Source organism: Leptonychotes weddellii, chromosome 1 (assembly GCF_054177405.1).
Source record: "Leptonychotes weddellii isolate Sample4059 chromosome 1, ASM5417740v2, whole genome shotgun sequence".
NCBI classification, from domain to species: Eukaryota; Metazoa; Chordata; class Mammalia; order Carnivora; family Phocidae; genus Leptonychotes; species Leptonychotes weddellii.
This window is the reverse complement of record NC_138369.1, coordinates 39,515,624-39,532,631: the sequence shown is the minus strand read 5'-3', so window position 1 is coordinate 39,532,631 and position 17,008 is coordinate 39,515,624. Positions and strand designations below refer to the sequence as shown.

Genomic DNA, 17,008 nt, shown 5'->3' with positions numbered 1-17,008 from the left:
TAAAAGTTTTGAAGCACAACTTCACAAGATTTGGAATATAGCCAGCATATAGTGAAAATTTTATAATTTGTTTCCTCTTATGACTTTTTTGGTTAGGTACATGGAAGTCAGTGTCATAGTTCTATTTTTCATTATTGGTGGTAAATACTAGAGTTTTAGCAGGTGATAATCAATCAGGCCCTTTTCCTTGATTTGTGTTTCTACGCAAATGAGAAATTAGATGAACGAGTCAGACAGAAATGAAAATATCAGCTTCATTACTGATAAAATTAATTGGAAAGCAAGGCTTAGGTATGTAGCCACAAGGGTTTCCTTGGATCATTATGATGAGGTTTGGTGCTAGTGCTAGAAAACTGAAAATAACAGTGGCATAAATGAGGGAGAGACTCTCACCTAAAAGTCCAGAGGTATTAGATCAGGACTGATAGAGTTCCAGAGTATCTGGCACCCAGACTCCTGTCAAGTTTGTTCATTAGCTATGTATGGCCTCCTTTTCTAGGGTCATTTTGGGGTCTGGGATGGATGCCCCAGCTCCAGCTATATGCATACACTCTAGCCAACAGGAAGAAAGAGTGGGATAAGGAAAAATGTCTCCATTTAAAGACACACCATTTTTTGCTTCTGTCTCATTAGCTAGAACACAGTCACTTAGCCACATCTAACTAGGAAAAGTACTCAGCTAAAAAATGAGAATTCTACTATAGAAGGGGAGAAGGGGTATTGCTAGACAATTTATAGTCTCTGCCGTATTCCTGAGTTAAACTTCTGCAGCCAGACAGAGGCAGAGTCAGACAACCACCAGCCTCCCCTATAGTGAAATGCAAGTGCTTAGCACAGAGCAGAGACTTACCTGGAGGCTAAAGTGCTTGAAAGAGAGGATCTGGGAAGGGGCTGAGCCAAACACATTCAGTTCCTTCTCACTCTCACCCACTGAGAGAGGCCTAATGTGTTCCTCCCATGCTTTTTGCTCCTAACTCATGTTTGGCTTTTCTAAGGGGCAGAACAGTGAACTGTCATAAGGCAGGAAAGCAGCACATGATTTGGCACCACAATAACAAGGTTTTCTTATTTTCCTGGGATCTAGCCTTTCTTTGTCTTCACTGTCCATTAGATTAAGAAATCTTCCTGAATAGTCATAAGAGAGTTCTTCTTCGGGCAAAATGTCTTTGGCTGCAAAAAGTGCCAACTTTGGTACCATTGAGTCGATTCGGACAGGAATCATCAACAGGTTTGGCTCACAAGAATGGTTGAGAAATCTTCCAATACTTCCTATATAGGCGGGATCAACAAATGTTTCTATGACCTGCCCGTTGTAAACATGTTCTCTGACGGCTATAATGTAATTTGGATCGTGTATTGTTTGTAACTGAATTCTTCTCTGTACTTCAGAATATCCCAAAACTTCACCAGCATATTCACAGACAAACCGTCCTTTTGGTATCAATTCCAAGGTACGAAGTCCCCAGCCTTTTTTGTCCGTCTTGAACACCTGGAGTTGGAACTGCAGACCCTGCTGGACCACCCTGTTCCTGCAGTGGTCACTGCACTGACATAGGACGTTGCATTCAAATACTGGCTTGGCACACTTTCCTTCCGATCCTATATCTCTAAGGCGTGAATTATCATCATAGTTCTCCCCATGACGGAGACAAGAGCAAGTACCAGGGAGGCAGGGGGTTTTGAGGCAAATGCATCCAGGAAAGGTTATTTGTGTGGGATCAATGTCTGTTCCAGGTCCAGCTACATGGTCAGGAGTATACTGCAAAAAATAGAAATGCTCTCAGCATGGTATGTTATGTATTTCATATATATTTCAAGCAGCTTTTGGATGAGACGCTTCTTAATTCCAACATATATAAAAATAGACTAAAACAAAATTGACAAAACACAATATACTAAAATATCGTTTGAAAACATACCTCTTCAATTTAAAAAATAAGATTAATTTTTGGATTAAAATTCTGTGGTTTTATTCTAGGTATGCGGTAACAAAAGGACAAAAAAATGTTTTTCCCTTATCAGAAATTGAAAGATTTGTAACTAATTTTGTTTTCCTCTTAGCTATGGTTATCAGAAAAATCAGTGCTGAATTTAGTTTTTGAATGCATTTAAGTATTTTATCTTTGGCTCTTGATCTTTTCACATTTATCTGACAATATAAATGCATGTATTTTATTGTGTGTCACTGCAGATGCTTTTTGGGGAGAAGAAAGTCATAAATGATAAATAAATTAATAAAAAATGGCCTTTGGGAGAGAGTCTTCCACTGATTTTTAAGGAATTCTTAATTTGAAGATTACCTAAATTCCTAAATATTCTTTGATGTTTAAAAAAGACACTACTGCTTCAGAGTTTTATTTGAGTCTTCATAATGTTAAAAATAGGCATTGGCCAAGAAACTGCAGACAGAATTCCAAAAATCATATTTGTTATATAGATATTAATAAATGTAGATGTATTATATATGTAAAGAAATCCTGTTTTTATTAAATGATAAAGAGATAATACCGAAAAGTTTCTCACGTTACAGAAAAAGAATAAAGCCCCAAGTCTAAAATCTCTATGCGAAACCTGATCTCTGGTTGTTTCCTCACTAGCATAATTAAGCATATTTTCCAAACCTTGAAGATTAAAGTATCTCTCTTGAGCCCAGCATATTTCTTTATGTATAGAATAATTCTTGCTTACATGGAACCTAACTCCTTTATTTATACCTGCTGTTAGTGTTCTTGGACCCAGTTTCAACGCAGTGGTCGTCGTGGTGTGGAATTTCCCCACACCTCTAACAAGCAATGCTTCGAGCACCAGGTGGGTATCCTACAACTCAGCTCAGTTCTAATGCTATCCAATAGCATCACACCCCACAGTTTAATGGGTCAGTCCTAAGACTGCCCCCCCCCACTTCAGACACCAGGCACAAGCTCAGGTTGTCATCTGTACTACTGACTGATGGGCTACATATCGGAGCTTCCCATGACCTCCTCCTTGGACTTTAGACACCGGTCACAAGTCCAGGTTGTTACTTGAACTTGTGGCCGACAGGCTGTAAGTCAGAGGTTCTCAAAATCCCCTCCTTGGGTTCAATTAACTTGGGAGAATTGCTCAGGGAACTCAGAGAAAAATTTTACATACTAGAAAAGGATACAACTGAGGAACAGCCAGATGGAAGAGAGGCATAGAGCAAAGTATGGGGAAAGAGAGAAGAGCTTCCATGCCCTCTCTGGGCATGTCACACTCCCAGCAGCTCCACGTTCACCAACCCAGAAGCTCTTTGAACTTTGTTTTCTTGGGTTTTTATGGAGGCTTCATCACTTAGCCAGGATTGATTAAATCACTGGCTATTATTTGCAAATGTTTCAACCTCTAGGCCCCTCTCCCCATTGGAGGTCGGGGATGAGGGTACCGAAAGTTCCAACACTAATCAGATGGTTGGCTCAGCTGGCAACCAGCTCTCAGCTTTTGGTGTGTTTCCAAAACTCGCCTCAGTAACATAACATAAGATACCTTTTTGCTGCTCTTATCATTTAGTAACTAACAAGGGTTTTAGGAGCTCTGTGCCAGAAATCGGGACAAAGACCAGATATAGATTTCTTTTTATAGATCACAACATAACCTGCTTTGTTCCAAAAAGGATTTAATGAGACATACAAAGAGTTCAGATAAATGAACAATACATAAGAAATGTACAGCGAAGGGAAAAATAAGAGCTAGTTGAGCGAGCTTAGACACACACAGTGTGTAGCAGAAGTAAACTGGACTTTTGGTTCTGCCTGAGCATAGCCACTTCCAAGAGGGAAATACGATCAGATGCAGGGCTTGCACTATCCATAAGGAATAATCTCACCATTGAGAACGAGCATTGACTTTTTCCACTATGGAGACTGGAGAGAAATTTCACCAATGTGTCTGTCTAAACCATTCTTCTCCAGAAAGCAGTTTCATGGGCTGTTTTTCATTCTGACTCTCAATAAAGGCTACTGGCATGGGGCCACAGCAGTCAGTAAGAGCCGTACTGCAAGGGACCAGGTACACAGGCTTTAATTCAGGGATAGATTTTAGAGTATCTAGAGGAATGTCTGAACCACGTTATTTTTCACTCAATCATCCATTAATACTGCGTCTCTGGGCCAAGTTTTGGGGAAAGTATTAAACAACGTGTAGTTACACTCCCTGTGGAGGCCTCGGTGGAGCTATGCAGTTAGGCTCAAAATCCTATATTTTAAAAAAACGTTAAGCTGGGGAAAGGATTGACATCCTCTTGTGAAAGATGAGGAGGATGATGAGTGGGAGTACCTGCGGGGGAAGGCCAACACTGCTTAAGAAGTGATTTGGGGGTGGAGAGCGGAAATAGCTTCGCGTTTGTGTCGTTTCTTTCAAAATGAGCTTTAGCTTAGTGGAGATGTCCTAAAGGGATAAAGAATGGCTTAGAAAAAGATGCCCTATCAGTCAAATTCAATGACTGCGGTCTGAGACAGAATCTACTTCCAGCTTTTAAGAGTCAAGGTTGAAATGTAAATGGTTACTGAGACATTTTAAAAAGTACTTGTAAAATGAAAATTTTACTATCTCTTTGTTAAACTTTCCATGAAGAATTCTTTTAAATTGATTTCTTCTTAAAAGCGCACATATTTTTGATGTACTATATAAATCACTAAACTATAAAGTGATTTTTTTTTTTTTTTTTGACACAGATAACTCCTTTTGAAATCAAGTCTGGCTTACTGTAGTCTTCTAACCAGAAGAGCATATTATTCTTTGTTGAACTTATTTGGATATGGATAGGTTTGGAAAAATACTGTTATTTGCTTATTTTTATTTATACATTTAAAAAAAGACACTGGAAAATCTAGTGATACCGTTTTTAAAAATTCTGGAATTTAAACTTGATGCACAATCTAAGATCTTTTAGAGACATAGATTATAAAGGGTATCTAATTCCAAATGAGCTGCAGACACCTTCCAAAGGATAACAGAGACCTCTGTATAAACTTCCTGTTTAAAGAGAATTATTTGTTTTCCCTTGATGGATGTAATCCTTAACCCTGATACCGATACTTATCACAAATCATTTTATCTCCATATTTTCCATTTTCTCCTCCATAAACAGTCAGTAAAATACCACTCCAGAAAGATATTTCACCTGATTTAGAAAAATGGCTATACTAGAGAATTATCTTTTGAAAACTGTGGTCTAAATTAACATATGATTATGTAATTATTCATCTTTTTAGGTATCTAACTACATATTGGAAAATTATTTTCAGAAATAATCTGATGTCACTGATCTGATATTCTATTCAAATATTTATATGCCATGCAAATTGTTAACTTTTGAGAATCTGAAAGCTAATGTTAAGTACGTTACAAATTGGGAGTCAACTGACTTGAGCTTAAATGCTCCCAATTTGTAACTCTTTCCAAAGTTTGTCCTCTACTTCCTGGAACAAAGCCCAGGGCCAAACTGATCCAAAGGGTGTTACCCTGAGGGTTTTGTGCTTACTCTAAACCCAGGAGAGATCAAAGCTTGGGGAAATGAGACCAGAGAGGACATATTTTTACCCATCCAGCATCTGTTCCTTTTCTTCTGATAAAAGCACCCTGACTCCTCCTGGCGGAACCCTTCCCAGTCCAGTCTCATTGGTTTGGATGGGGATCCAGGTTGGGCGGGGACCTGGACCCAGCTAATCAGGTCATCAACTGCTCCTTTCAACCGTGTTTGGTTCATGGATCGGCACAGTACTTAAGCCAGATCAATGAAAAAGAATTCTGAGACTTCTGCTGAAATGATCAGGAAGAAACAATCTCACTCTACCTGTTTACCTGGCATTCTCCAGTTCTACTGCACACATAAGACCTACTGAGGGTGTAGCCAACCAGATGAAAGGGGAGCAGGGGTGCGAATGGCGGAGGTGGTAGAAATATTTGATGACACCATTAGAGTTCTTGGATCCAGACATGCCTATAGTTACCACTCTTGGACTTTGCTGTTATGAGGCAATTCCTTCCCTTTTTGGCTTGAGTTAGTTTGTATTGTATTTCTATTTCTTGCAAGCAAATGACTCTTGATTGATATGCCCACAGTGGAAGGCTGACAATGGTTCCAGGAAATGGCTGGAAAATTGAGTCAAAGATATAAATGGCTAATGAGAATTCAGGTCTCCAACTGGGAGATCAGGCTAAGATAAAGTGTGCAGGAGGCCAGATAGGCCTGTGACAAGCCTGAACACTGGACAACCAATAGACAACTTCTTCTTCTTCTTCTTCAATTTCTTTATTTTATTCTTAAAAAGATTTTATTTATTTGACAGAGAGAGATAGTGAGAGCACAAGCAGGGGGAACGGCAGGCAGAGGGAGAGGCAGGCTTCCCGCTGAGCAAGGAGCCCGATGCGGGGCTCGATTCTGGGACCGCGGGATCATGACCTGAGCTGAAGGCAGACGCTTAACCGACTGAGCCACCAAGGCGCCCCTATGGAGAACTTCTTAATGTAGAACATGGAATGTCCTAAAGGAGACACACACAGAACTAGGCTCTTATTAGCATTGTGACTTAGGGCAAGTTACCTTCTAAGTTTTGGGTTTGCACCTATAAAACAGGAATAATACCTGTATCTGCCCCCCAGCCCCAGGTATTATTATTATTATTACTTTTTAAAGATTTTATTTATTTATTTGACAGAGAGAGCAGGAGAGCACAAGCAGGGGGAGCAGTAGAAGGAGGGAGAAGCAGGCTTCCCGCAGAGCAAGGGGCCCGATGTGGGGCTCGATCCCAGGACTCTGGGATCATGACCTGAGCCAAAGACAGATGCTTAACCATCTGAGCCACCCAGGCGCCCCAGCCCCAGGTATTATTAAACTTAAATTACACTGTACTCTGTGCCAGGCACTTTATATTTTTAAAATAGTAGCTTCCTTAAAGGCTTCTAAATATTATTTCTAGATTTTATATTTAAAACATCATATATTTCTGGCACATCACTTAATCTCTCTAAATATTTCCTTTCTATCTGTCTCACAGTGGCTGTGAAGGAAAAAAAAAAAGAGAGTCCATGTAAAAAGCTTACTCTAGTGGCTGGCACATAGGTGTTCAATATTAATTATGTAGGCTACCTGGGAGGGTGGTGAAAACAGCAGATTCTGAAGTTAAACTTTCTAGGCTCAAACACAGTTAAACCAAAATTTTGTCTAGGAGACGATGTCATTATATTTCTATTTTCTATTACTTATCCGTCTTGAGGGGGGGAAACTAAGAATTGATCCAGCACAGACTTCTTTCATTCATCTACAAATACTGCCTTACTGCTTGTTAGATGCATGTGCTGGGATTTAGAAAGAACCAGTCAGAAGAATACAGAGAAGACACGGAGAATAGGATTTTTATCATTTCTTTGTATCGTAATAACATAAACTACTTTTTCCTGGTATGTATCAAAATGCAAACACTGATCATGCAAGAGTTGGGAATAAATGCAAAATGACCAGTGTAAAACGATGTAACAGAAACCAGATCCTTGAAGAACTGGGCGGAGATTTCAAGTTTCTTGACAGAAAACTTAAAACATTTTTTTTTTTATAAACCATGGTTACTCAAGAAGCCGAAATGGAAACCAGGAGACAGCATGTTGAAAAGCAAATATACCTCCTTGGCTATTCTCATACACAATTTCTCTCTTTTCTGAACTAGACCTGCACTTATTAATAGCATAAACTTTGGGATCTAAATGGCATAGGCTATAGGGCTCTCTGGTTGTACTACATGTGTAAGTCTTGTCTTTCTAACAAATACATGTCTCAAGGAAATGGTCATGTGGTTTGGGATATGACATGGTAATGGGAGTTGAGTTACTTTTCATAGTACTGGGCACAAAGCAGCAGGCTTAGGGAATATTTTTTGACTGCTTGATTGTAGCTTTTGATAACTTCTTACCGAAAGTCTGACTTTTTTAAGTCACATTCTGTATCAAAGCCCCAGAAACTTAAGTATGACACCGCATAATATTTTGGGCTTAAAACCTAGGCCTTGATTCTGAATTTAAAGGAAGTGCTGTGAAAATCTTCATTCCTTTTTTGGTTGTTTTGAAACACCAGCTACATGAATCTTTGTACTTGGCCTCTACCCCATGAGTTTGTTTTTGCTCCAAGCTATTAAGAGCCTGTGAGCCAGATAATTCTTGTCAAGGCCAAGTTGAAATCTTAAAAAATATGTTTAAGGCTGGTTTCAGAAACCTGAAAAAAGCCTAGATTCAACTCTCCATTCAAGAAAATCAATTAGTTTATTTTCTACTTGGCTTTCAACACAGATGGCATTATGATAGGTTTGTTTTCAGTGTGAACATGTGAATGTTCTTTTTGCCTTTTCACACAGTACTCAAAAGCAAACTAGACACAGAGTTATTTTTACCTTGAGTTTTTTATGCCTTAATTCTTATGTGTGTACATGCCTGTGAAGGCAGGGCTTGGGGTAAGCAAGCTGTTTTGATCTTTCATAAGACAGGTTTTGTGCTCCATGAATATAGGAAAGCAAACTAGTTAAAGACACTTTTAGGCTTGTCGTAAATATGTTTCAAGCATGTTTTATCTTCTTGGTAAGACTATAAGTTCCTTGACGAAGGAGCTTATCTTCTTTCTGTAACTCTAACTCCACCCAGAGCTACGCATGTAGCCAGGCAGCTAGAATACTGAGGGACTGAGTCTTAGTCTCGAGATTTTCATTTATGCCTATCAATTGTAGATATAAGGATCAATCATAAGGCTTCCTCTCTCCCCTCTCCAGCCCCCCCATAGCAACTAAGTGCTTTCTATATGGTCTTGTAAGCTCAAAGGCAAGGTTGTCACCATTTTATCTTCTATGTCTAGCTTAACGCCTAGCAGATTATACACACTCAATTACTTGCTGAATAAAGAAAACATTTTTCAGTGTTTTTGACCATTTAGCAATGATTGGTTTTGAATAAGCTTTTAGGGATTAGTGTTTAATATGGTGCGAGCCAACTGTATTATTATTTAGATTTTATTTATTTGAGAGAGAGAGCAGAACGAGAGACAGAGCACGAGCAGGGGGTAAGGGGCAGAGGTAGAGAGAGAAGCAGATCCCTGCTGAGCAGGGAGCCATGGGATCATGACTTGAGCTGAAGGCAGACACTTAACTGACTGAGTCACCCAGGCACCCCTAGTCAACTGTATTATTAACCATAAAACTGGGGCACATAGGGCTCCCTGCTCAGTGGGAAGCCTGCTTCTCCCTCTCCCACTCCCCCTGCTTGTGTTCCCTCTCTCTGTGTCTCTGTCAAATAAATGAATAAAATCTAAAACAAACAAACAAACAAACAAAAACCACAAAACCATAAAACTGCCCTCAGGTAGTTTGAGGAAAAAGAACCTTTCCTGACATTAATATCCTGCTTTACTCTTTGAAAACTGCTAGTGAATTTACTGTTTTATTTGATCTTCACAACAACCCTAAGAAGGAGAGACACACAGGGCTTAGTATTGATGGTGTATGTGACCAAGGTTATAAATTTATTATTTTCATTTTGCAGATGAAGAAGCTCAGACTCCAAAAAATAGCCAAGATGGCTCAGCCCTGAACCTCACTCTCCTACCTCCAAGTCCAAGTGCACCTTCCACTCCAACATCATTGTTTTTTTGGTCGTATTCCATAGACAATGAGCAGGCCAAGGTCAGAGGGGTGGGGAATGTAGAGCGTAAGGGGTTTTGATGTGGTAAGAGCAGTGGAACATTTATTGGGTTCTTTCAGCCAACCAGGAAGTGTGTTTTACTTGTAATTCTCAAAGCAATCTGGGAGAGAGGCACTATTATTTTAATCGTAGACGGGAGGATTGATTCTAACGCTTAACTGAGGCTAGTTTATATTTGCCCAAGCCCTCATAGCATGAGGGAGACTCAGGAAAGTCTCATTGTAGGGACTGAGTTTTTAACCCTAACACTAGGCTGAGATCCACTGATAGGGCCCATGCCTTATCTTACAGAGGAGACACCTGGGACCAGAGAGGTAAATGACTTGCCCCCAATCCCTCAATGAGTACTGGGGAGAGAGCCAGGAAAAGAAAGACAGGTTCTCAGGGCTCTTTCCAAGGGACCTCACGAAACACCTGGTTTGTCCTTCAGGGAACTGCCGGTCTGTGGAGAGAAAAGATACTCCTGCTATTGCTAAGGTCATTACGGAGGGTTAATAGAACAAGACCAAAACCTGTGCATTTAAAGAGCTATCCCTGCGCGAAACAGCTCTGCGACAGGGTAAGAAAAAAGTCGAGAATACGGAGACAACTTGGGATAGGAGAGTCATCCACAGAATCACTGCGAGGTCGGGAAACGGCACACTGGGTCCTCGCCTCCATCCATCTCCCCTACCTGGCCGGGCGCCAGCTCCACCCCCGTGGCTGCGCGCGCGCAGTGCGCGTGCCGGGCAAGGCTCGCCCCAGAGAGAAGGGCGCCCGCCCCCCAACCCCCATCGCGCTCTCGGCGGCCCAGCTCCGCCCCCTACCTGGAAGGGCTCTGGCTCCGCCCCCGGGGGCCACGCGCTCACGGGCACGTTCTCCAAGCCGCGCGCGACATCCAGCTGCTCAGTAAGGGCCTTAGGCCCCTCCTCAGTCCCTGCCATCCCGCATGGCCACCTCTCTACAGCTTTCGCGGACATTTCGCGCCATCTCGATGCGCATGGCGCCTAGACGCTTTTGAGCCTCGCAGAGGAAGCTGGGAATCGTGGGACGCGCGGCCCCGCCGCCTCCTGGGAGTCGTAGTTTTTCTCTCTCCTTTCACAAGTGGCCTGTGAGGGCGTCTCCTCTCTCGACCCTCAGCTTTCCTTGACTTTTTGGATTGGCTCGCTCTCTTTTAAGCCAGATGCACAACAAATAATACAAAGCTTTGGAAGGTACGGACATAGTTTTGGAAATACAAAATGAAGTGCTTTAATTTTTCCCGTGAGCCTCAGGAAGGGTTTGCGAGGTGAGGTCATTTGTCCAGGTTTCTGAGGGCCCGGAAGATTGCTGGGGTGAGGGCAAGGGCGCGCTCTAAGTTGAGGGGGGAAATGCACACCACGGTTTCTAAAGTTCTGGAACTCGCGTAGCAGTTGGGTGGCGTGTGATAGGGTTTGTTCTCCGTCGGCGGAATAGCGGTATAGGGCGCCCGAAGGCCTGTGTGGGGACGCCCACTCCTGGATTGAGTTAATCTGTTGCCTATCAGCTTCCCCTTTCCTAGAAAGAAAAAACCCGGCCCCGACAAAGGATTCTGATAACCTCGAAATTGCTGGATCCAGTGGAATATTTCCAAAGCTCTCTGCCCGATTGTCCTGCCACATCTACTTGAAACCCTGTGTCCTTGCAGCTTCTGCGGCACCGGTCCTGGATGCGCTGCCTTCTGGCAGACTGTCCTTCTCCCTCCTGACTGAAATGTCGGTGGGTGTCACTCAGGTTTCTGCCCCAGGCCCTTTTCTCGCCTTGTCTGGGCTTCCTCAGTAATAGCATCTCGCGACGTGGCTTCAGATACTGTTAAAAAGTATTAGGTCTTCTGTTTCCAGCTCAGATGATACGGATAACCGCTTAGCTCCGGTTGTGGATAGCCAACTGATGATTGGACATCTCTACTTTCTGTCTTACAGACACCAAGAACTCACAATGACCTGAGTGGACTAATCCTTCCTTTTCTCCTTTAAAATAAACTGGGCAAATAACTTGTCCACGATCGCCGAGTTATTAAAGCAACAAACCAAAGCATTTCCCTGTATTTCTTCCTCACCTTAGACCTCCATAGCTACGAGCTTCCTGGCCAAATCTTGTTGATTCTACTTTTGTAATGTTTCGCATTTTCATTTCTTTTTCCTTAGTCTCAGGCTCTGGTTTCTTCCTTGGATTCTTGAAGTTATTTTTTTCAAGTCTAACATTCTCCCAAATCACCTTTATATTGCTTCTATAGTCTTTGAGGTTGCACGTCCCATTGTTACATTGTTTAAAATCCTGTGTTTATATGCACAGTGCTATGTTTACAGATTTGGGGAATGTACCCACGAAGAAGACATGATGCCCCGGGAGAGTTCCATTCCAGCAAACAAATAATTACATACACCCAGAAATTAATAAGAACTATGAGTATTATGAATAAATAACTATAGGTCAATGAGAAAACTCTTCTGTATTTGAGATTATCATGCTGTTTTTATTATTACTATTTTTTTACTCTTTCTTGGTAGTATTGTCTGCCCTTTGGAATGATATTTTGAAGGATCCATTTTATTTTTTTCCTGAAGTTGTCAGTGAAGGTGCCTCCTGAATAAGATATTCAGTTCATGTCAGCCCTTCAGTTTAATTTGTTTTTATCCTGCTAGCAAAGGATCCAAAAGTATTTTATATAGTGTGAGATTAAAATAATGAGAGGATGTTTGCAGGCTGATATATCCAATCTTCATAGTGCCAAGCAGTCAGCCTTTCATCTTTTCCAGGTCTAAAAACTTATCTTATTTTCTCTAGACACTTGCTCTTCACTACTAGAAACCTGGATCTTCAAAATTTGTCCTGAAAACTTTTTTAGCTAGATGGTGAAAAAAAAAAAAAAAGTATTCCTGGACATTAATGAGTTGCCCACACACTGACTGCTATAAATAAGATTTGGACCTGAATATCACATTGCTTATTCAAATTTCTTGTGTCTTTTTCATTGGCAGAAGAAAAATGAATCTGATCAGTAATAAAAAATAATGCAATATAGTAAAACTCTACTATTATGTGGGTTAATTTATCTTTGGCTAAATTATGGGGTATGACTATATGGCCTTCCCATTTTTAAACACAAATGGACTGTAATTGAGATGGTTTTGTCATTTTTTTTTTGCCAGTGCTTGAAGTTCTGCATGATTTTGTATTGAGAAGCCATTCTTTCATCAGTCTTACTAGTGTTATCTGAGCTTAATCTGGGGTATACTTTATAGCCAGTGATGAAAGGCCTAAAGTAAGCAGAAGTTATATATTTGTTGGTGTTAATGACAGCATGAATAGAATAGTTTGGTAATCTTAACACCAGTTATAACTATCACTACTAGATATTAAGTAGCACCTGGATCTCATATCAAATAAGATTGTGTAAATGAAATCATTTTGAAGAGAACAAAGCATAGCAGTTGATACTTCTGGGGGTTTCTGCCCAATACATTGACTCTTTCCCTTGCCAACCCCCCCCCCCCCCGCAGTCCATCCCATGGGGTGGGCTTGCTGATAATCATGTTTATATTACACAACCCTTAAGCCTTGACTCATGCGTTTGACTTCCTGATGCATATTTGATTCAAGCTAGGCCACTAAGATTCTCTTTATGAGTAGTTGAGACCAAAACCCAGCTAAAACTATATATATAATTTGGGAGCAAGAGGTAGTTTTATTCAGTATATTGATGGAGAGGCAGAGTAAATTCAGTCTTCCAAGAGGAAAACAAGGCAGGTAAGTGAGGAGAGAGGACTTCTTAGTTCCTGACATCTGGCCGTTTCTGGTTCTGATTCCTTGTTAATTCACACAACATATTTGTATTCCTATAACAAATTCTTCCTTTAGGTTTAGGTTAAGTCAGTGTGGTGTCTGTTTCTGTAGTCAAAGAATTTAGACCAGTGAAAATGATGGTATTATTACTATGGGCTGGTAATCAACTACTCTGTAAGCAGTTAGTTGATAGTTATGAATTTTTGTTTATTTTATAAGTTGGTAAGTTATGTTTTTTATTTTTAACACTTTGCTTTTCTGATGTGTTTTACACTAAAATGCCTCCCCAAGATAATATGAATAGAAATTTACATCAAAAAATAGTAAAAAACCATAAAATTTATATCTGGTAGAAGGGATAATAATGAGTTATAGTGTACATAATATATGCCCAATATTGTAAAAAGATAGTAGAAGAGAAAGGAAATTGTTCAGAAAATGCGTCTTTTTAGTAGTTGAAATTGTATGTCAAAATGGATGGCATGTGGATCATTCTGCAGCAAGAAAAAAATATGGCTATTGATTAAAATAACTTGAGAGTGGTAGTTTACAAAATTATGGTCCTGTGTTATTTGTGCTTTTTAAAAGATAGTAGCTTATGTTTTTATGTTTAGACTGCTAGTAAATATATAGTTTAGCAGAATAAAAAACTTGCATCATGTTCTATATTTTTATCATTGCATTGCAGTTTAATGAAATCCATAATTTACCTCATTGACATGACAACAAAAAGCATCAAGATATAATTACAATCAGAATATTGTTCATCTAAGTGCTTTAGTTGTAAATATCCAGGATTGATGATTATAGAATAATAACTCATAATGGTATGCAGTGAAATGGGGATTGTTTGATAATAGATAAAGAGGTGAAAGAAGAGAATTATGTATCTATTTAACCTGAAAGTTGCCAGCAGGGAATTAATTTCACTTGTCAAAGACATGTGATCAAATTTATTACCAGGTGTGTTCAAATACTATTACCAAGTCTATGAGAACAGACTTGCTGTGTTTGCAACTTGTTTGCAACAGCCTTTCAAGGAGTTAGGTTCACACATTTTCATTTTGACTTGGGAAGGTTAACTTTACTTGTTACTTAGAAGGATGCACCCATAAGCAAAACATCATGATTTTTAAAAAGTACTAGATCGGGGCGCCTGGGTGGCTCAGTCGTTAACTGCCTGCCTTCTGCTCAGGTCATAATCCCAGGGTCCTGGGGTCGTAGTTTTGAAAGCAAAGATGTGTATCCTTTGAAGTTTAGTGCCATGAATGTCTTGTTGCAGAGAAATCTACCTAGAAATTTAAGCCCACATCTGCAAGAGTCTACAAGATAATTTCCACCAGATACCCTCAAGTATCATCTGACACCAGGATTTTTCTTAGGAATTGTATTAAATTTCAGCTTCTTATAATTCTACATTCCTGCAACTTTCTAGACCTTTGCAGCATTTTTGCTCTGGTAGCTTCCCAGCTCCAATTCTGGTTACTTGGAAAGAGAAGGGAAATGAAACCAAAGAAACAAAAAGACTAATGCAAAGAATTCTACTCAAATGCCCCAACTAACTTGATTAAAGTATCTTTGGAAAAATGTTGATAATTTATACTTATTTTTAGATATTCCAACTAGGAAAAAATTGTGAAATGAATTCTACAGTGGAAAAGGCTATTTTCTTTTTCATTATCTCAGTAAATGTTAATGCATTAAAATCAATGTCATTGCTGTGAGTAGGTGGATTTTTAGTTATGAATTGAGGAGTATTGTGGATACTCTTTTTCTCCAAAACGACCTTCCCCAGTGTCTGATTGCGAGGCCTGAAATCCCAGTCATGAGAACTCTCATCTGTGGTAAGCACTGCCTTCTCCCTGTGGTTCTCTTTTAGAACTCCAGTATTCCTGAGAGTGAAAAAAGTGATAAACACATATATATTTCCTTCCTGATATGGAGATATCTTGGGCATCCTGAGAACTTGGAGGAATTGGTGAGGAGAAGGATAAAATGCCAGACATATTAAATGGACATTTATTGAGCGCTTACTACATTCTCTAGCAATGTCCAAAAATTTCTATGATGATGAACATGTTCTGTATCTATGCTATTCAGTACAGTAGATGCCAGCCACATGTGACTACTGATTACTTGGAATATGGCTTGTGTGACTGAAGAACTGAATTTTAAATTTAATTTTAATTAATTTAAATTGATTTAAATAGCCACATATAGTTAATGGCTACTGTATTGGACATCACATTTCTAGACACTGTGCTAAACATTATACATTTCTTATTTAATCTTCACAACAACTCCACGAAATAGGCAATATTTGCTCTCTTGGACAAAATCTGGGAACTGAAGTTCAGATAAATGAAGTAATTTTTTTTGTGTATCCTACATGTATGAGTGGTAGAGTGGGATTTGGGCCCAGGTCTGAAACTGCCTCTCTGAAAATAAAGTTTCTCACTCTTTGTGTTGCCAAGTCTTAGCTGCCATCTTCAGAGACTGCCTTTCTTCCAGCTGCTGTGGAGGAAATAAAGGATCATGAAATTAAAAAATATATACAATTATTTCATCTTATTTGAAAGTAAAGTTGACCCTTGTACAACATGGGTCTGAACTGCAAGGGTCGGCTTATACATGGATATTTTAAAGTATAATACTGTAAATGTATTTTCTCTTCCTTAACATTTTCTTAATAACGTTTTCTTTTCTCCAGCTTATTGTAAGAATATAGGATAAAATACATATAACATATAAAATATGTGTTAATCGAATGTTTATGTTATCAGTAAGGCTTCCAGTCAACAGTAGTTACGTTCTGGGGGTGTCCAAAGTTACATGTGGATTTTCAGTTGTGTGAGGGGTCACTGCCCCTAACCCCTATATTGTTCAAGGGTCTATTGTATAGTAATTTCTCTAGTGAAGGGCACTATGTAACTTGAGAGATTCTTTTTTTAAAGGCTGAAAAAAGTTTTATTTTAAGAGCTGTTGCTCTTGGGCTTTAATAAAACAATCAAATTAATTAGTCTGCCTCAAAAGAAATCTTGATCTTACTGCTGGGTATCCTAGTCCTGGAGCCTGACGACTGAGAATAGTCTATTCTGTCAGTGAGGCCTTGTGACCATCAACTGTTATTACTGAAAATTTACTAGCCTTGAGTTGCCTGAGAGAGGGGGCTGATTAATAGAAATCTATTGCATATATGATTTCGTCTCTCTCGGTAGTAATAAAAATGCAGAGAACATCACCAACTTATGAATGGCTGTAGAAGTGATTTCTAGTTCTACTTTCTTATCTTTTAGACATTTAAAAAAAAATTTCATTATGTTATGTTAATCACCATAAAATTACATCATTAGTTTTTGATGTAGTGTTCCATGATTCATTGTTTGTGTATAACATCCAGTGCTCCATGCAGTACGTGCCCTCTTTAATACCCATCACCCGGCTAACCCATCCTCCCACCCCCCTCCCCTCTAGAACCCTCAGTTTGTTTCTCAGAGTCCACAGTCTCTCATGGTTTGTCTCCCCCTCC

At 39.7% G+C, this 17,008-nt stretch overlaps 1 protein-coding gene and 1 long non-coding RNA gene across 2 annotated transcripts; one reads left to right on the top strand and one right to left on the bottom strand.

The window, feature by feature from the left end:
• Positions 1 to 215: 215 nt before the first annotated feature.
• LOC102739113 (histone-lysine N-methyltransferase SETMAR) lies at positions 216 to 10,692 on the bottom strand. The gene is given in 3 exon segments (XM_006741864.3): positions 216 to 1,759; positions 10,503 to 10,629; positions 10,631 to 10,692. Coding segments are annotated over 3 exon segments (963 nt in total). The 5' UTR covers positions 10,678 to 10,692; the 3' UTR covers positions 216 to 970.
• LOC145721732 (uncharacterized) lies at positions 1,759 to 11,693 on the top strand. Its single transcript, XR_014145591.1, has 3 exons — positions 1,759 to 2,808; positions 9,538 to 10,889; positions 11,616 to 11,693. It is a non-coding gene; the product is annotated as an uncharacterized LOC145721732 (long non-coding RNA).
• Positions 11,694 to 17,008: the final 5,315 nt, after the last annotated feature.